The sequence below is a fragment of the Caretta caretta genome, chromosome 25 (assembly GCF_965140235.1).
Source record: "Caretta caretta isolate rCarCar2 chromosome 25, rCarCar1.hap1, whole genome shotgun sequence".
In the NCBI taxonomy this organism is placed as follows: Eukaryota; Metazoa; Chordata; order Testudines; family Cheloniidae; genus Caretta; species Caretta caretta.
Genome location: NC_134230.1, coordinates 16,166,285 through 16,186,977, shown reverse-complemented (window position 1 = coordinate 16,186,977; position 20,693 = coordinate 16,166,285). Strand labels below are relative to the sequence as shown.

Below are 20,693 nucleotides of genomic sequence, written 5' to 3'. Positions count from 1 at the left end.
ACTCCTAGCTCCCCCCACAACCCACTGGACCCCGTTCCCCTCCCAGAGCTGGGAATAGAACCCAGGAGTCCTGACTCCCAGCTTCCCCCTTGCCCAAACCCACTGGACCCCACTCCCCGCTCAGAGCTGAGAACAGAACCCAGGAGTCCTGACTCCCAGTCACTTCCCCACTTTGTGCCTCTGTTTCCCCATCATAAAATGGGCACAATGACCTTTGCAAAGTGTTTCGGGATCTTCTGGCGAAAGACCTGATGAAGAGCGCACAGTATTTACAAAACCCGAATAATCAATGTAACGCTCCCGGGACGGTAAGGTTCCCTGAGGCACCGTGAGTCTGTTCTATGCGGGAGGCACGCACCCTGGAGGGGGTACTCTGAGTTACCGTGAATAATATTGGCATCTCATCAGGGACAGCCAACAGTGACAGCACATCTTGCTGCCCTTATACTCAGGGGCCAGAATGGATCCAAGGCAGCTGGGAATGACCCACAGCCCCTCCAGATCCCGCCCACCGACCAGAACAGCGCTTTGGGGTTGGGGGAGCTTGGGAGCAGCGAGAGGATCGGATAGGGTGACCAGATGTCCCGATTTTATAGGGACAGTCTTGATTTTTGGGTCTTTTTCTTGTATAGGCTCCTATTATCCCCCACCCCCTGTACGATTTTTCACACTTGCTGTCTGGTCACCCTAGGATCAGAGCCGGGGGTGGCAGCTGCCCTCAGGGCGAGGCTGACCTGTAATCCTCCCGGGTGGCGATCAGGCTGGACACGTTTCTCAGGATGCCTCCTCCGCTCTCGATGATGGCCAGTGAGTTGCTCTGGCACTTGTAGGTGAGGGTGCTCACCAGGAAGCCCAGGGCGCCCTGCACCAAGCAGATGGCGACTTTGTTCTCGGTGCTGTGAGCGGACAGGTTCCAGAGGGCGCTGAGGACACTCTTCAGGGTGGATTCCTAGCCAGGATAAAATCACCATCAGCGTCCCTCTAGTGCAGGGCCTCTTTAACTGCACCGGCAGCATATCTGTGAGTGCATCTGCTTTGTACACACACCCTGCCGCCATTTGCACACTCACCGTAAGCATGCTCACTCCGTGCATGCCATGGCCACGTTTGCAGATCCAGCTCACTGTACACATGCCATCTCCTACATACACACTTATAGCGAGCGTGCAAGCCATCACCTGCTCTGTGCGTGCAAGGGCAGCGTGAGCACGTAAACTGCCCCCCGTTTTGTGTGTGCACACGCAGCCCAGAGAGCAGGGCTCACGCCTCTTACCTTGGTGGCCCGCAGGGCGCACTGCATCAGGCCGGTCACGCTGCCCACCTCGCGCAAGATCTTCTTGCTGTTGATGTCGGCCCTCCAGGAGAGGTTCCGCAGGATGCTGGAGACCACCTGGGGGGAAGAGATGAGGATGTTCACACACAGGGCGGGACATGGCCAGCGTCCCGTGCTCAGCCCACCTGCTCCAGGCAGAGCTGTCAATACAGGACCGGAGCAGTTCGGTCACAGCCCAGCAGCATCATGACCCTCTTTCACCCCATCCACCCTGCCACCCCCAAAGTCTCCCAGCCCCCCGTCTTGTTCCAGCACCAGCTCCTCGCTTGGCTGCCCTCAGCAGAGGGGATTTAAGGGCAGCTCCTGGGCCCCTTCGGATGATCCCAGGGCCTGCCGTGGAGCAGCCAGGCGGGATGAGCAGCAAGGACTCAGCCAGCCTGCTCCAGCAGGAACAGGAGCCAGCGAATCCTGCACCCAACAGCACACGCTGGTCCTGGTGAAAGGCACCAAGTCAGGGACCGGGCCGGGCTTTGCCCTGCAATACCAGGCAGCCTCGCCATGCATCGCTGGGTGCCAAGCATGGGGTATCCAGAGTTATCTCCCCTAGCCAGGCACCCCACTCTGTGTGAGTGCCCCCAAGGCACGTGGGGGCCTGGAATAACCCAGGCCCTGTGCAGCAGTCAGTAGCCAGCCCAGGCGTATGCCATGGCTCAGTGCACATGGGCACGACCCCCCAGGCGTCTGCAACAGCCCTGCGGGACCCAGTGTCCGCCTACCTGGTGCAGCTCCTCGCTCTCGGAGGCCAGCTGGGCCACAATGGCCTGCATGCAGCCCCGGCGGGAGGACAGAGTCGCCTGCCAAGGGGAAGAGATGTGGGGGGGTCAGATCCTGCACACTCTCACCCTCCAGTGCAGCCCACGGGGGCCCCAGAGCCTCTGCCAGCGCTGGAAGGGACCACAGCTGGGTCACCCAACTCCCTGCAGCTTAGAGCCAGCTGAGATCACTGCTCCCAGGCCCCTTCCGAGACCCCACCCCATCTGATCCCCTTCCCTGACTTCTCCCTCTACTCTCCAGGCCCCTTCATCAGTCGCATCCGCACCAGGACCCCTGCTCTGGCTGCATTCCCCTAACCCCCCTGTCCCGCCCTCACCCCCAGGTCTCTGCTTCCCAGTCCCTGCCCCTGGGTCCTCACTCCCCTCCCTCCGCTCCCCTGAGCCTTTATATCCCCTCCCCCCACACCCCAACCCTGGGGTCCCTGCCCCATCTTCCCCTGACCTCCCTCCCTCCTCCCATCACCTTCCCAAGTCCCCCAGCCCCTGGGCCTCCATTCCCCCCACCCCCCGCACCTTGTTCACCACGTCCCCGAAGGTGAGGTTGGTCAGCGCCATGCCCGCGTATCTCCTCAGCACCAGGTTGAGGGGGTCGCTGGTCATTTTGTGCATCTCATAATCCACCTGCAGCAGCTCAGCCACGGCCTGGAGACCACCTGGGGGACAATCCGGGTGTGGGTGGGGGGGTTACAGAGATGGACGGGCCCAGCCAGGCACTGCGGGGGGACAACCCCCCCGCCCCCGCCCCACGCTCCTCTTTGTGCCAATACCTCATGCCTGGACTCCGCTAGTTTGTCAGCAAGGGGGTGGAGCTGGGGGGTCCCATTGAAAAGGAGCCAGGGTGCTGTATTCCCAGCCCCCTCCCATGTGTTCCCCTCAGGCACCCACCCCACTGCCAGGCCGTGCCATGCAGGAGGGGCTTGCTCTGCCCATGGCATGGGGCACAGCAGCCCCCAGGGACCCTAACCCATTGAGTAGTGTCCTCTGCACTCCCCGTCCACCTGGGGATGGGGGAGCAGAGCCCAGATCCCTCTTGCAAGCTTTCCCCCCTCCCGGGGCCGCGCGGGGCTTACCCAGCTCGTTCATGGCCCGCCTGTACTCCTCGTCGAAGGAGAGCTTCATGATGGCACAGGTGGCCTGGCAGATCTGCGGCTCGATGGGCACTGGCACTGCAAGGAGAGCGGAGGTGAGCAATGGGCCACGCAAGATCCCAGCCCAGCCATGGATCAGAGATGCCCGGATCCTTTAGCCGTCGGGATCCCCAAATCCCAGCCAGGCAGGAGGGGACGGGGCTGTTTTCCCATCAGAGAGGATCTGTTTTGCTAACTGGACCAACAGACTCCGTATGGCCAGTCCGCCCGGGGATCAGAACCAGGGGAGAGACACCTGTGCTTAACCAGGCCCTGCGCGTGCTCCTGGCACCCCTCCACCATGGGTGTGCACCTCACACACCTGTGTGTAGCCACGCCTGCACACACGCCTTCACTCACAATCGCACACGTGCACTGACCCCCGCACGCACACACCTGTAGGTGCACACACTCAGCTGCACACCGACACCCCCGATGCACCACGTGCAGACACACACATGCACCCCAACACACACCATGCACACACACACACACACTCAGCTGCACACTGTGCACACACCCACCCCCGCACACTGAGCTGCACACCAACACACACCATGTGTACACACACCCAGCTGCACACCAACACACACAGACACCCAACACACACCATGTGCACACACACACCCCGATGCACACACACCGTGCACACATCCACCCACACACTCAGCTGCATAGCGACACACACACCCCCAACACACACTGTGTGCACACACACACCCCCTGACACACACCATGCACACACACACATTCACACCGTGTTCATACACACACACCCCGACACACCTGTGCACACACACACCCTGACACACCCCAAGTGCCCACACCGACACACATGCCCCAACGCACACCATGTGCACGCACACGCACTCAGTTGCACACTGACACACACCGACACCCCGAGACACACCATGTGTGCACACACACAGACACACACTCAGCGGCACACCAGCAGGCAGTCACACATGCACCCATCTGTGCATGCACAGACATGCTTGCAACCCGCCCCCTCCCCACCCCCGCATACACATGCTCTCTCCAGGCAGAAGCATCAAGGTCAGGTGTCCCCTGCTCCCTGTGTCCCCCCCGCCACTCCGCTGGGAGCAGCAGGCCCTGGTGCCCCTGCTGGAGACAGCGTCACCCTTCCCTACCGGCGCTGCCCTCAGCGCCCTGGCCCCCGTCTTTGCTCTGCATCTGCAGCCAGTCCCAGCAGGTCTCCGAGTAGGAGCGGATCTGTTCCAGCACATGCAGCGCCCGCATCTCCTTCTTGGCCTGGCCCTCGTCGGGCTGCGAGAAGACGATGTTGTGCAGGGCGGCGTTGGCCCGCATGCGGGAGTCCTTGCCGCTGCCGGGGCTCTGGGGGCCTCCCGGCGCCCTGTCCGCGTCGTGCAGGATCTGGATGAGGAGTGGGAGGCAGCCGGACTTGCGCATGGCCAGGCAGCTCTCCTGCGAGCTGGACATGGCCAGCAGGGTGCGGGACATGTCGTCCTTGTCCCGGGTGGCCAGCATGGACAGGAGCCAGAAGACCACTTCCACCTGCAGAGCACAAGCACTCAGGGGGTTACACTGCACCCCACCCTGGCCAGCCCCCCCCCGGCACAAATCCTGCTGCACCGTTCCCTCAAGTGCAGAGGTCCCCAAACTGTGGGGCGTGCCCCCCTAGGCGGGCATGGAGGAATGTTCAGGGGGGCGGGGAGGGAGCACCACCCAGCTCCGCTCCTGGCCCTGCCCCCGCCCCCAGCCCCCTTACTCAGCTCCAGGGAGGGGGTGTGCGGACAGGGGTAAGGGGGGGGCACAAGGTAAAAAGTTTGGGGACCACTGGGGTCCATTCAATGGTGGGCAAAGTGAAACAGACAAGAGACAGTTCAATTTCACTCAGCAGCTGCCAGCCACCTCTGGTCACCTGGGGACAAGCCTGGGGCAGGGGTTAATCCTTTAGGTGTGAGGAACTGGGGCACAGAGAGGGGAGGCTACCTGACTCGCCCCAGATCACACAACGAATGTCCTCTAACCTTCTCAGCACCTTGGGCCTGATTCTCCTCTAACTCACCTCGGTGGAAATCACGTGTGACCCCACTGAAGTCGGTGGGTTTACACTGGTGTACAAGTAACGCAGGAACAGAATCAGGCTCCCTGCTTGCGTGGGGATCTAAATCTCAAGCCCTTTCCTAGTGCAATTAAACCAAGAAGCAACATGAGACCCCCTCTCCCCCCCCGAACGGTGCTGGGGGAAATGTCGAATCAAATACTGGGGTCAGAGTGCATGATCTGAATAGACGTGTGTAGGAACTGGGTAGCATCCCTTTAAATAGGTCGCATGCCTGCTGCTGGCACTCACTGTCTTCTGTGTTCCTGAAGCCACCAGAACCCTGTCAGAGCAGTGAGGTGTGAATGCAGCTAAGTCTGGCAAGTTGTACCTAGTCAGCGCATGTGGTTATCTGGACCCTGTTGCACCTGTGGGGTTCCTTCATTTCACATTTCTTGTGTAAATAGCCAAAGATGCAACAATAGACCAAGGGCAGGAGGGGAAACTGAGGCACGGAGCGGGGCAGTGACTCGCCCATGGTCACCCAGCAGGTAAGCAGCAGAGCTGGCAACAGAAGCTCTGGGCCCAATGCCCTATCTGCTACACAACACTGACTGGAGCCATTCGGAGCCGGGGAAGAACTCGATTTGCTCATCTCCAGCAAGCGTCTGTGTTTCCTCTGTCAAATGCCCAAGGGATGGGGATTCTCGTTACCTTATTGTTGCTGAGGTGGCTCCCTCCCTCCTCGGGATGTGTCGGGATGTCCAGGCTCCCATCCCCTTCCATGCCAGTCAGTTTCCCACACAGCTACAAAAACAGAGCAGGGGGACGTCTAAGAACTTGTGACCTGTACAGAGCACACCCCTGCAGCTGCAGTGTTGGGCTGGCTGGCTCTGACTAGCCCCTGCAGGGTGGTGTGATTTTATTCTCCTCTCCCAGTCTGCTTGTCCCTGTCTCTCTGTCTGTCTCCTGCATCAGGCACACACAGAGCCCAGATCAGGGGCGAGTCTTGGTGCAATTTGCCCTCTCAGAGTGTAAATTACACCCCAGTTAACTCTACTCAGTGGGCCAGACGCAGAGGGAGCATAAGGTGGATGGCAACCAGAGCTAACTACAGGAGTCTCTGCAGCTGGAACTGAAGACCCAGTGTCTGTAGCTGGGGCAGTGACAGACTCACATCCCCTGTGGATCGGACATGGAGGGGGACCCGGGACACACTGATCAGTGGGTTCCACACCTTAAAGGTCAGCATAGGGCGTGACAGGGACTTGTACGCTGGAGGCATGTGTCACACCAGTTTTCACACCCTTAGATACACATGAGACCCAGTTCTGCTCCGTGTGAGGCTGGCAGCAAAACCCATTTCTTCTGAGGAGGCCAATCTACCCGCCTCAATAATACCGCCCCATCAGCAGCTCATTCCAGGCAAGCAGACTCTCTGGGAATTGCTACGGGACGCTGGCTCTGTCCAGACCTGCTCTCAGCTCCAAGGGTGCTCCAGAAAGACACCCAGCAAAGTTCCAGTCGCCTTCCAGGGGGCAGAGGGGCCACAGATAGGCCCCAAAGCAGCAGAGGCTGGGATGGGAGGAGGCGTACATGGGACCCCCTCAGCGTCACATAACTGGGTTCAGCAATGGAGAGACGTTTGGGAGCAGGCTGTGCTCACTGAGACCTCGATTCAGCAAAACACTTAAGCACTCACTTAAAATCCCTTTGGCTTTCATGGGACTTGGTGCTTTCTGAACTGGGGCCTGCAGCCCCTGTTCTAGCCCTGGGGCAGCACCCAGCAAGGGCAGAAGTCCCGTTGACTTCAATGGGAGCAGGATTGCGCCCCTCCAGCTCAGTCCCGGGGTGGAACAGAGACTTCCAGCCTCCAGAGCCGGCGCTAAAAGGAGGGATACTGAACTGAAGGTGTCAGTGAACGGGGTGCCGGGTTGCAGGGATGCCAGGTGACTGTGTTAATATGCCACATGGATTTTCCTATGAGGCCAATGCAAGCTCCAGCATCTTCGCCGCACAGTGTTTTGCTAGGCCTTGCAATTAGGGTGGCCAGTTTTGGTTGGACATATTCCTGGAGGTTTCATCACATGACCTCTTAAATGAAAGATTACTCTTTAATGCCTGGAGACTCCAGGGCAGTCCTGGAGGGCCGGCAACCCTCCTTGCATAGTGGAGGAAATGGCCTCTGACTACATGTAGAAGGGCCAGTCCATCTTTCTACCACCATCCTTAGTGACACAACTCCCACTCCGTCCTTGGTCCTCAATCAGCCCATATTAAATTATTTTAAACCCTCTCTCTCAAAGTACTTAGACAGCCCCAATCCCATAGTATCTGAGCACCTCAAAGCCACCCTGTGAGACAGGGCAGCAATACTGTCTCCATTGCACAGATGGGAAACTGAGGCAGAAAGATGCTAAGTGTCTTGCCCAAGGTCACACACACAGTCTGTAGCAGAGGCAGGAATTAAACCCAGCTTTCCTGAGTCGTAGGGCAAACAGCCTAAGCATGGGACTATCCTTCCTCACTACCGACCGGCCTTATTGCAGATATATGTAATAAAATATGTATTGCCCAGGGATTCAAGGCCTCAGGACTGAGCGCTTTGGCTTATTTCTCTTTCCAGGACAAATCCCCTTTTTAGCCAACAGTACGATAATTGTCTTACTGACTCTAAACCTCTCCATCTTCCCAGGGCTTAGTTCCAAGCCCTGCTGCGCTTCGGCTTTGCATGGGGTTAAGGGAGAAATTCACAGCCAGTTCTGCTATCGATTTCTTGGGGCAGAGAAAGGCTCGGGGCAAAATAATTTGTCTCTGTACTTATTTAATCTCCGTCCCAGAAGGCAGAAGAGAGCTCACCAGTGCCTGTTGGGAGCCCAGAGTAGGAATCCCATGACCTCTGGCTTTTTAAACCCAGTTCAGATGTTAATGAAACCCTAGGGCGGAATTCTGATCCTCCTGAAGTCAATGGCAAAACTCCTATTCATTTTAATAGGGCCCGGATTTCATATATGGCCTCTGGGTTTAAACCCTGGGCACTTAACCCTTAGAAAAATGCTACAGTATTATGCAGTAATTACCCAAAACACTACAGCTTCCTGCTGTATTACTGAAGGATTAAGGATTCAGGAGTCTCACTGTAGAATACCTCAGTATTTTTAATAACATTGTAGGGTTCTTATCTTGTAGTATTTTTGTTTAAAAATACTATTTTTATTATAAACCTGTGTGGGGTGTTAAATAATACTGCAGTATCTTTGAAACAATATGGTAGTATTATTTCCTAGCACGACAGTATTTTTCTTTATAACCCTCTAGTATTTTTAATACAAAAGCCAAAGCTTTTATTGTACAGCGGCAGGTATTTTTTCTTTACCAACAATAGAGTATTTTTCTTATTACGTAATATAGTTAATAAAACCATGGCATTTCCCCTTATAATGCTGACGTATTTTTAAAGGGCTGTACTATTTAATAATACTGTAGTATTTTGTTTAAATGCTGCAGTATTTTTCTTATCATTTAGTATTTTTCTTATCGTTTAGTATTTTTCATAAAACCTGAAATGTTTTCCCCCTTTTAATAGGATAGTGTTTTTGATAATACTGTAGTATTTTTTTAAATGCTGCAAGTATTTTTCTTGAACAATTTTGAAGTATTTTTCTTATCATTTAGTATTTTTCATAAAAACTGAAATGTTTTCCCCTTTTTAACAGGATAGTATTTTTGATAATACTGTACATTTAAAAATGTATGTAGTTCATTTTATTCCTACAATCACGGTATTTTCCTTATCATGCTGTCGCATTTTTAATTCAGTATTGTTTAGTATCTTTGGGAGAATAATGCTGCTGCATTTCAGTTCTGCTGCAGGATTTTAGAAACAACACTGCAGCATTTTAATCTTACAGCAGCTTTTAAAATACGGTGTTAGCACCATTACTACTTCCATAATAGTGAACCATTATGATTTGAACATTACTATGGGTTTTAAATAATACTCTTGTACTTTCGTATGACTGGAGTGTTCAGAGACAGGGTTTTTTCACAGAATGCCGTGGTAGTTTTGTGCAGTTCGGGCAGGATATTCGCAGTCAGTGGCCTTTGCTGAGGACTGCGTTAGATCCGTGGGGTCAGTGACACACATCCAGCCTGGGGAGCAGTGGGACGAATGCCGGGGCCTGGGACGCATCTGCCCCGCCCCCACCCGCTCCTGACTCCCAGCATGGGGGCAGGCTCAGCCACTCGGTGCAGATGACCCTGCGACAGCTCTGCAGAATCCAACGCGGGGCCTGCCAGCATCTCCCCTCATGGCCTACTTCTCGTCGCCATGGCAACTGCCCATTTCATGGTGCCCGAGACACACAAAGGCCTCCCGCTCAGTGGGGCGGGGAGGTCTCGGCGACCCGCCTGCCTCTAGCGCCATTCTCACCCCCATGCCAAGCAGCCTCCTCCAGCATTCCCACCCTGAGAGAGAGAGAGCGACCTGGGCCTGGGGTGTGTGTGCAAGGGGAGGTCTCCCCCGCCTTGGTGCAATGAGGGGGGTGTGCAGGCGGAGAACGGGCACACCTGGACAGTTGTGGGGCGGGGGAGTGCATGCCTGTGTTTGCAAGCACACGCCCCCATTGGGTGCACGTGCAATGGGTCAGTGGAGGGGAGTTTGTGGGTGACTACAAATGGCAGATGCAAGTGTGCGAGCCCACACGTAAGTGTGCACATGAGTCTGGAGCGCAGGGGTGAATGTGCAGGTGTGCACGCCTGTGGGTGATGCTGTGCATGCCGGCGAATGAGCGACACTCGCGGTGTAGACGGCTGGGTGTGACACCGTGGGGGGGTGCACAGTGGCGTTGCACACACAGGACAGGGACTCTGCAGCTGTCTGTGGAACAGGCGGCCCTAACTGCACCATCCCCCCCCACCTTGCGAGGTTAGCACCATGCCCCCCTCCCGCGGGGGCTGCAGCCCGAGGCCCAGCAGACTCGGCTCCTGCCCCGTTACCTGCGGCTCCGACATCTGCACCTGGTCCTGAGCCTCCATCAGCTCCTTGTCGATCTGCTCCAGGCGGGACGCTCGGATCTGCGGGGATTTAACCACAGAATCAGCAATCACCAGCCCCCCCGACCCGCCCCCCCGACCCAATGCCTCTCAGCCGTGTCCCGTGAGGGGACGGGATCAGGCAGCACGGGGCCTAAAAGAGAGGCAGGCTCGGCCACTAGGTGGGAAAGGGGGACAAAGGGAAGGGCGGGCAGCCTTTTCCCAGATGAGCTACTCCCCCTCTCCCCCCATGGTAGAACATGATCCTGATTCCTACCCACCCCCTATTGTCCGGCTGTGTGGGTAGGGGGGTTGCACTAACTACCCATATTTCTGGGGTGATGGGGGACAGCCTGATCTCCCCAATGCCTCCCATTGCCCATATTTTTGGGAGGGTTGTTGCTTCCTGATCCACTACTCTCCCCCTGCCCCCCAAGACACACACTGCCCAGCTTTGGGAGGAGGGCTTTGCAGTCTGATCCCTCCCATTACTTGGTTTTGCAAAGGGGGGGGGGCTGCATTACTGGGGGAAGAGGGGGGAGGCTGAAGGGAAATAACCCGCAGGAAGAGAGCAGCTCCCCTGCCCTGACCTGAGCCCTCTGCACCATCTCGTCGGTCGTCCCAAAGCGCTCCTCCATGAGCGAGCGGATGTGCTGGGCCTCGAACTCTAGCTGCTGTCGGATCAGATCCATCTGCATAGAGAACTGGGAGCCGGGAGGAAAGGCAGGCCGTGAGGGGCGGGATCCCAGCAGCCCGCCTGGCCCCGCTCTCCCCCAGCACAGGATATTCTCTACGGGAGGCATATCCCACGGGGCAAAGCGCATCCTTCGGGACAGGGGATTCGCTCAGGTCTTGGGCTGAGTCCTCAACACCCCTTGAGCCCCTGGGACCTCCCAGCACCCAGGTACGCCTGGCAGAGGAGGGATCCCGGTCGGCTCAGGTCTTGGGCTGGTCCCTGGGACCAGGAACTCACCGTCTCCACGTGCGGTAGCTCGTCCAGGCGCGTGGAGAGGCTCTGCAGCTGTGTGTAGTACCAGAGCTTCTCCTTCTCCTCCTTCTCAATCTCGCTCAGCAGGAAACACCTGGAGAAGGGGACGGGGTAGAGGGCGGGCAGTCATGGACGCCCCACTCCATGGACCCCACCTCCAGTGCTGACACCAACCCAACCCCAGGCCCAGCCAAAACCCTCGTGAGGAGGGGGAAGAGCGACAGGAGAGGGATAAATCCTCTAGGAGCCTCTTCACCAGGCTCTCCCCACACTGAGCCAAACTCAAGGGCTGGCTAAGGGCCCTGGGAGCGTCCCAGGCCGGGGCACACAGCAAGGTGATGGGCAGAACGCTGGGTAATGGGAGCAGCAAAGGGGTCCCTTAGCCACCTGGTGAGCTAGGGCTCAGACACTGTGGGGATGGGGGCAAGATGGAGAGAGACAGACACAGGGGTGCGCAAGGGGGTCAGACAGACAGGTGGGTGCACAGGGGGAAAGGCAGATAGACAGACAGAGGGATGTGTAGGGGGACAGATGGATGTGTAAGAGGCCAGGCAGGCAGACAGGTGTGCCAGGGGAGAGGCAGACAGACGGAGGTATATGGGTATACGGAGACAGACAGAGGGATGTGTATGGGGACAGACAGACAGATGGGCGCACAGGGGGAGAGGCAGGCAGGCAGACAGACAGAGGGATGTGTAGGGGGACAGACAGATGAGTGTGTAAGAGGCCAGGCAGGCAGACAGGTGTGCAGGGGGAGAGGCAGGCAGACAGAGGTATATGGGCATACGGAGACAGGCAGGCGGGTGTGTAAGTTTACCTCTCTCTGTCCAGCTCCTCCAGCAGCCTGATGGTGGCCCGACTCAGCTCCCCCATGCTGTCCTTCTTCTGGGGAGCAGCTGAGTGCAGGGGGCTGCCCTCGGGGCAGGCAAGCTCAGGCACCAGGGCGGGAGGCTGGAACTTCAGGTTGTAGAGGCTGGTGATGTCCATCTGCAGAGCTGGGGAGGCAGCAAGAACCTCGTGTGGACGGTGGTCAGAGAAACAGCGGGACTGAGCCTTGCCAGAGGCCCCCAGGTCTTGACCCGGCCCTGGATCGCTGCTCCCCGAGAGGACGGTTGTAGCATTGCAAGGCACCCTCAAAACAACCTCTGCCAGCATCCAGCAGCCGGCCAGGCCAGCCTCAGGAGAGGGTGGGGAACCCAGGCTACGCTGTCCCAGCCAGCAGCCACTTCAAGCTGCATCCTCAGCTCCATCAGAAGCCCCAGGGCCTGGTGACAGCTCACACAGTCTCTGCCCCTCCTTTTCCCCTGGGGTGAATCCCACACACCGGGTCATAGGTGGGGCAGTGAATCGAGCCCCTGGTTGTTACATGGTTCCATACCCAGCTTATCGCACAGTCTGGTCCCGGCCACACCAGCAAACTCAGCATGGTGGGAGTGGGGAGCGCTAGCTTATTATAATATGCTGCCCCGATACGCCACATGCATTTCCCAGCAAAATGAAGGCTGCTCATGGATCAGATGGACGTGGGCAGAGTTAAGGGGAGTTAAGTGGGCCAGCACCTCCTCATGCTCTGCTCACGCTGGGAGGGGAACCGCACAGCTGTGTCTGAACAGGATTCTGGCTGGCTCTGCCAGGGACTCCCTTGGCACTGGGGATGGGGGAGGAACAGGGCTGGATTAAGGGGCCCCTGAGGTGCCAGGCTTGGGGGGTGCCGGACTCGGGGGGTGCTGTTTTTGTTGTTAGGATCTGTAAATCTGTAATTATTCATGCTATCAGACAAATTTATCGTCTTATAAGACAGGGATGAATCACGCATGTAAATCGTGCATCAAAGTCGCGAAATGGGCTGCAAATGCAATAAGAAAGAAGGTATTCAAATGGAGGCGGGGTCCGCCGAAGGCGGGGTTCGCCATTTGGTCTAGGGCCAGTCCTGGGGGCAGTTCCTCAGATAGTGCAAAGCAGGGTAGCTCCACTGAAGCAAATGAAACTGCTCATGTGTTTCAAGCACACAGGTAGGTGTTTGCAGGATCAGGGCCGATAGGTGCATCGAAGGAGCCAATGGATCATTGGCCCTAGATTCCTATTATTAAATGAGCAGTCTAGGGTTAGAAATCCTTTCTCCCTCCCACCCTTTCAGCATGTGTGTAAAGTTAAATAGAGCCTGATGCATAGTAAGGATCACGACCTTCTCCAAGGTCACACAGGGAGTCAGTGGAAGAGCTGGGAAAAGAACCCAGATCTCCCGAGTCCCAACCCAGCAGCCCATCCGCTAGACCCTACTCCCCTCCCAGTGCTAGCAACAGAATCCAGGACTGATAACCCCCAGGACCCTGCTCTAACCACTATGCACAACTCCCCCATCTGAGCTGGGACTAGAACCCCGGAGTCCTGGCCCCAGTCCTCCCCGCCATGCAGAACACTGGCCTTTTTGTTTCTTGGATCAAGGACAATTTACTTTCCATGTTGCCCCCAGCCCCCAGGTTCTGGGCTTCTTGCTGCATCACCCCACCGGCCACCATAAGCTCTGCAGGACTCCCCTTGTGCAGAACAGAACCCCACCTGCCCTCACCTCACTGGACGGGTCACTTCTTTGGGCTCACTCACCTTTCAGCTGGTCCAGGACCTCCGTCTGCCCGGAGGACACCATGACCCGGGCCTCTTGCTCCAGTTTGCCCTGAAGGTGCTTCAGGACTTCCTAACAAACAGAGGAACACAGCGTGAATGAGTCAAGCCAGCCAGGCCCCTGCAGAGAAGCCAAGATGCAGATGGGCCACAGAGACGGGGCTCCCCTCTCACTCCCAAGGGGGATCCCCGCAGGGCAGGCTGGCTGCGCTCCTGGGGGGATTGTCAACAGCAGGGATCAAACCCCCGCCTGCACTAGCCATGCCCGGCGCAGGCCCACCGGCTGCTACGCCTGGCCTAGGCACCAGCAGTGAGGAACACACCACCACAAGCGTGTGGGTTACACGTACGGGCCCAGGGGATGGGCCAAGAACATCCATTTCCAGGGCTCCTAGCTCAGCCCCTTTCACCAGCAGCAGGGGAACGAGAGGCAAAGTCAACATCTCAGCTGGCATCGCTCCAGCCAGGCCAGCAGAGGGGGGGACACAACGGGGGGGATCGCGAATGAGCTAAGCTCCTACTGCTCTCCCTATGCTCTGACTGAAGCACAAGCTGCCGGGGGGGGGGAGTGGGAGAACATTAAATACATGCCCCAATGAGCTCTAGTACAGAGAGGACCTGATTAACTCTTTTGGGGGGAGGGGGAGAAGGGAAAAAGAGTCTTAGCTCCAGGTGGGGAAACTGAGGCATGGAAAGAACAAATTCACTGCCTAGCCAGGGTGTAAATCCGAGCAGAACATGACCAAAAGCAGAGCAGGGGGTCAGAACACTGGACCTCCCAGCTTCCTGCCTTGTGCTCCACTCACTAGGCCTCCCTCCCTCTCCAGGAAACCCAGATGAAAACTCGCCACCCCACCCTGCTGCAGGGCGTTGGGTGATTTGCTCAGCAAGGGCCGGGAGAGAGGGCTGGGCCCTGGGGCCGGCAGCACCTTCACCTTCATGTCCGAGGTCTCATTCTCTAGCTTGGAGAGGTGGCTGGAGTTGTCCTCCAGCTCCCTGCGCAGATGGGTGTTCTCCTTCTTCAGCGCCTCCACCTGCCGCACCAGCTGGTCATAGGATGCTATGGAGCCAGACATCTTCAGCTCCTCCAGCGCCTGGGGAAAGAGAGAGACGTGGGTGCACCGTCCCCGGCAGGGACCCCCTGCGCCCTGGAGTGCCCTGTTAGTAGGTGTGTTCTAGCAGTATCCAGCTTGATCCCCATTCAGCAGAAGCACCGGAGGCTTGTGCACAGGGGGTGGGGGGGTTTGCAGGTCCTGATTCAGTGCTGGCTAACGGGAGAAATCCATTGCAGATGGGCAGGGGCTCAGATCCTAGGTAAGGGGGGCCAGAGAAGTACCATAGCAAGAAATGGGGGCCCCAGGGTGCTGTCCGGAGAGCCAGTCCCTGACCTGGTCTAAGACAGACCAAGGCAGGGTTAATAGTCCTACCTGTCAATTGGGGACCTCAGGCCCAAAGAGAGTCAGCGACTTGTCCGAGGTCACCCAGGGAGTCGGCCGCAGGGCTGAGAACTGGCCCCAGACCTGCAGCCCAGGCCGGTGTGCTCAGTGCCACAGGCGGAGGGGAACAGGGGTGGGGGGTGATTTGCCCAGGGTCACCCTGCCAGCCAGGAGCAGAGCTGGAAACGGCAGCACCCGACCCACTGAGCCACGCTGCCCTTAGGACCTGCCCAGTGAGCTCACGTTACCCTGCATCCTTCTAGGGACCATCTCTTCTCTCACTCCTATCTCACCAGCCGACCTTCTCCCCATCTGCTGCAGCTCTCTGCCCATCTCCCCCACCAGTATCTCTGTCCATGCGCCCGCAGCCTGCCCGCCCGTCCACTTTGTTCTCCGCAGCATTTGCTGGACGAAGCTCCTGGGCAAGGATCCTACCAGGGGGTGACGGAGCTGCCAGGGCTCAGAGAGCAGCAGGCCCCAGCCAAGGGGATCCTCAGATCAGGTCATGGCTCCTTTGGGTCTCTCCTGCCTTTCCCCCTGGAAGGACACGCTCGGCTCCCGGGATTCCCCTTGGCCTCGGACAGTGCACCTGCTGCAGTGACCAGCACCCACTCCCCGCACCCCACACCCACCCGCTCAACCAGAAACACCCGCCCTGGCTGGAGGCTCCAACGGGGGACACTCGGTGTGGTTGGGTGGGAGCAGGGCGGCTGGATCCCAAGGGCTTCCCTTTGATGGGATGAAAACTTTCCAGCACCTCCTAGTGGCTGACTGAAAAACAGCACAGGTCCCAGAGGGGCTCCTAGAATCTCCTGGCCGCATATAGATGATCAAATCCAAGAGTTTGCAGCTGCAAGGAGGGTTAAGGGGGACGGGACTTGGACACTGCAGCTGGAAAGGGCCGGTTGGGTGTAAACCCACGCACCCAATTCGATTCTATTTCCTCAGGGTGCTTCACACCTCTGATCCCGCAGCGCAGCTCCCTTTGAAGTCAGGGGGAGCTCTGCATGGGGAGGTGCTTGAAGGACTCGGCCCTCCAGGCGGTGCTCACGTTGGGATTGAGGGTCAGTAGCATTGTGGGGGATGAGGGGGCAAAGCCCAGGGCTGAGATAGTAGAGAGGCTGTGGGTCAGGTAGGACTGAGGGACATTGACAGAGCTGTGGAGAGCCCAGGGCTGGGATAGCAGAGGGCTGTGGGTCAGGACTGAGGGGCACCAGCAGAGCTTGGGGTGGGGAGCCCAGGGTTGGGATAGCAGGGGGCTGGCAGACAGGCCGCAGGGGCGAGGACAGAGGGGTATGGAAACAGCTCTCACAGCAGCTGGCTTCGCAGGCCTAGCCTGTGCTGTTATTCCCATGCGCCCCCTCTGCTCTGCAGGGCCCCTCTCGCTCTTCCCTCCCCGTCTCCCGGCACGGGATGTGGCAGCTCAGAGCTCGGCAGCAGAGGCCCCCGTCCCACATCACCAACCTGCCGCTGCCCTGGCAGACATTCCCGGGCCTGTCGGGGCTGGTGGGGCTCTCACCCCAGATAAAGGAGCTCCCAAAACCACGCCAGCGTGGGGGAGCTAATCCCACCCTGGATTACAACATTAGCGCCATAAAGAAGCATTTGCAAGGCAGCATTAGCCCAGCCAGTTTCCCTTATTAGGGAGGGGATTTGCTATTAGCTGAGCTGAGCACACTCAAAAAGCTAATGCAAGGAGACGCAGGTTTGCAGGAGTCAGCTGGCCCTGCAATGTGCCAGGCAATCGTCCTGTTCCCAGGCAGTGCTGCGCTGGCAAAGCCTGGCACGTGGCACCCAAGGGGGAGGAGCTGGCAGCGTGACCCCGAGCTGGGAAACCGGGGAGGGGCACCAGTGCCAATCACTTGCTGTATGATGCATTAGCCAGGCGCTCGCACTGGCTTCGTGATGCCCAAAGCAGGGGCTGGGCATCTCCTGGCATCGCCTCTTTGGGGGGTGGTTTGCACAGCACCGCAGGGCTGCTCTGTGAGGGTAAAGGGGCCTTTAGACATGGCAGCGGCACCAGCCCAACCCCGCAGCCAACACAGTTGCCGTCTGGCAGGGGAAGGCTCAGGAAAAACCCTGGAGTACCCAGGAGTAACAGTCCAACCCTGCAGCGGGTTCAGCCTGTAGCCTCAGGGCCATTTCTGAACCACACCCTGGTGTTTATTTCCTCTCCCCCACACCCCAGTTGCTACACAAAGCAAAAAGACACCCCCAGATCGCCCCGCCCAGATTGGGGGCGGGGGAGGGATAGCTCAGTGGTTTGAGCATTGGCCTGCTAAACCCAGGGTTGTGAGTTCAATCCTTGAGGGGGCCATTTAGGGATCTGGGGCAAAAATTGGGGATTGGTCCTGGTCCTGCTTTGAGCAGGGGGTTGGACTAGATGAACTCCTGAGGTCTCTTTCAACCCTGATTTTCTGTGAGATGCCCCGACTAGGTTCACAAAGAACAGCCAACCCCAGCCAGAGAGAGAACGGCACACCAGGGGAACTCAAAGGGTTAAATCCGAGCTGGCAATTCATCAGCCAGGCCCAGCCACCTGCCCTCCAAGTGACAGGCCCTTACAACCCCTGGCCCTGCTGACTCCTAAGCATCCCCCATCCCCCTCCTTCCTTCACCCTTGATCACCCTGCACAAGCCCCCCAGAGGTGCTATCTCTCCCCCACCTCCTCCACTAGCCTTCCCCTTTGTCCGTCTGTCTTCTCCTGGGTCTCTCTCCCTCTCATTCCTTTCTCTTTCTTTTTCTTTGGAAGGGAACAACAAAGGATCCTTTTCCCCCAGCCCATCTTGCTGAGCCCCCTCTGTCTCACCAGAGACCCCCCTCACTGCAGGCCGTACTGGAGCAGACCAATGGTCCGGCTGGCCCAGTCTCCAGTCTTCCGACAGCGGCCGGGGCCAGGTGCTTTGGAGGAAATGACCAGAATAGGGCAATTATCCCCCCGTCATCCAGTCCCAGCTTCCTGCAGTCCCCTGCACCCTCCCTCCTCTGCTCCCCCATATCCCACCCCCCAGCTACCCCCCCCTCCCCTCTAACCTCCAGCTCTCAGGGCTGCCCCCACCTCCTTCTCCTGGCCCGCTGGCTCCGTGTTCCAGGCCAGGGCGTCCTGGACGGCCCCTCTTTCCACTCGTTACCCCGAGGGCCTGCCCGGCAGGCTGGGGGGTGTCCGATGTCCTGGTGAACGCTGCATGTTCGGCCCCATCCCAGGTGCCGCATCGACATTCGTTCACCGGGGGTGGCTTCCGTGTTCAGATAATTTCCTAGCAGCCCCCCCCGCCCGCCCCGGCATCGCCACAATCTGACCGGAGTCGGCGGCTGGGCTTTGTTTACCACGCGCGAGCGCTGAGCGTGCTCATTCCTTCACACGCTGCCCGGGGGCTAGGAAAGCAGCCCCCCTCCCTCCCCAACTGGAGCATGGGTTAAAATTCTCTCACAGGATATTTTTTGCTGCTGCCTTTGAGGGTGCAACCCTCTCCCTCTGCCTGGGGTTCGGCACCGCACGGGGTGCCCCGGGGGAAGGCTGGAGCCCTCAGCGGGGAGGAGTTGCAGGTGAGGTACCCCCACTCCAGTCCAATGGGCCTCAATCCTAACCCCAGGGGGCCCCGACAGGGCCCAAGGGGAAGTTTGGGTTCCTGCTGCCCCATTCAGCCCTTTGGCGCTCTGCTGAGGGGGCCACCAAAGGGGACCCTTAGGGCCAGGTTTTCAGAAAAGCTCAGCAGTTAGCAGCTCCCACTGAGAACAATGGGGTACCCCCTCCCCCACTGAGAACAATAGGGAATCTCTCCCCTCCCCCACCAAGAACAATGGGGCATCCCTCCCTCCCCTCCTGAGACCAATGCGGTATCCCCCCTCCCCCACTGAGAACAATAGGGCATTCCCTTCCCTCACTGAGAATAAGGGCATCCCTCCCTCCCACACTGAGAACAATGGGCCATCTCTCCCCTCCCCCACCGAGAACAATGGGCATCCCCCTCCCGCACTGAGGGAAATCTGGCCCTTATTGATAATGGCACTACTGGGTCTTTGTGACGTATCCGTTGGAAACTCAACCGAGATCAGGACTCATTCACCCCGGTGCCACCAATGAGCCACCAGATGGTTCTCGCACAGCCTAGATTGGAACCAGAATCACAGATGTGAGCAGCCGGGAGCTGCTCTGGTACCCCTGAACGGAACGGAACAAAAATGGAACCCTAAAATACAACACACACACACACACATCGACACACACACTCACTCTCTCTTCGATCGGGGACCGACTACGGCAAGGTGTCGCTGTCCAATGTGCCAGTCAAACCAAGAGCTGAGCGAATGTTTCTTTCAGTCATAATTTATTATGATTAATTATTTATCCTGTGGTAGCAGCCAGGAGCCCCAGTCACGGCTCGGACTGTGCTGCGCTAGGCGCTGTACAAAGGCAAAACAAAAAGACAGTCCCTGCCCCCAAGAGCTCACCATCGCCCCAGCTGCATTCCTGTGTCACCTGCCCCCGAGGCGCTCAGGGCACTTTGCACAGGTCAGTAAGCCGCTAGGAGGTAGGAAGATACCGTCTCTCTATGACAAGGGAGTAAATGGAGTCACCGAGGGGTTAATAGACTGATTTTCAGCCGGGGTGCTGAATACTCACCACTCCAACTCCCATCAATGGGAACAGGGGGTGCTCAGCACCCCTTAAAACTCAGGTCTCAGGGCTAGAATTTTCAGAGGGGCTCAGCACCCCCCAGACAGGGCCACACTTTCCCAAGAGCGCTGCACTTTGGGTGCTGAGCCCTTGGAAATCCGGCCTCAGTGTCTCAAGTTGGGCACCAAAACCCAGTGGCCCCTTTAAAGGACATCAGCATGAACTACCCTAGGCCAGCTGTCTGTTCCCTGCTATAGATTTAAACCCACGCTGGCCCCAACAGAGTCGCTCTGGATTTACATCCGTGTAAGTGAGATCAGAACCCGGCCCTTTGCGATTACCTTTGCACAAGCGCCGGGAAAGGCAGAGCCGTCATGCATGTGTGGAACGGACAGAAGGGTCGCACCCTGGGGTCTCAGATAACGGGGACAAAGGCATCACCCGGTTGCCCAGGGCGATCAGATCTTACGAGTGGACAGAGGAATAACTAATAATCATGCTGGTTGCTCAGGACTCTGTCTCTGTACTTCCCCGGGGGATGGTTACCGTGGTAGCTGTGATGGTTTCACACGGCCTCCCTGGCTCTTGCGAGAGACTTTTATGTGGGTGCAGGACCCAGTGGTTCCCAGTGCGAACGGGGAGACAGTGGGTCCTTTATTGTCCTCCATGTGAACTGCAGGGTGACCCAGTCTCCTTGCATCAGGATGGGAGCTGTATGGGTCGGGCTTTGAGCTT

The 20,693-nt window shown here is 57.8% G+C and overlaps 1 protein-coding gene across 2 annotated transcripts in view; it reads right to left on the bottom strand.

Moving 5' to 3' along the window:
- Positions 1-20,693, bottom strand: part of APC2 (APC regulator of Wnt signaling pathway 2) — a 46,951-nt gene that overhangs the window by 11,557 nt on the left and 14,701 nt on the right. For both annotated transcript variants that reach the window (XM_048831371.2, XM_048831372.2), the window contains exons 2-14: positions 14,839-14,997; positions 13,886-13,976; positions 12,099-12,276; positions 11,267-11,375; positions 10,884-10,997; positions 10,258-10,335; positions 5,974-6,066; positions 4,385-4,769; positions 3,177-3,272; positions 2,620-2,759; positions 2,050-2,127; positions 1,274-1,390; positions 735-949 (exon numbers count right to left, since the gene is read on the bottom strand). In XM_048831371.2, coding sequence (XP_048687328.2) covers positions 735-949; positions 1,274-1,390; positions 2,050-2,127; positions 2,620-2,759; positions 3,177-3,272; positions 4,385-4,769; positions 5,974-6,066; positions 10,258-10,335; positions 10,884-10,997; positions 11,267-11,375; positions 12,099-12,276; positions 13,886-13,976; positions 14,839-14,997 — 1,853 coding nt within the window. The remainder of the gene's footprint in view (positions 1-734; positions 950-1,273; positions 1,391-2,049; positions 2,128-2,619; positions 2,760-3,176; positions 3,273-4,384; positions 4,770-5,973; positions 6,067-10,257; positions 10,336-10,883; positions 10,998-11,266; positions 11,376-12,098; positions 12,277-13,885; positions 13,977-14,838; positions 14,998-20,693) is intronic.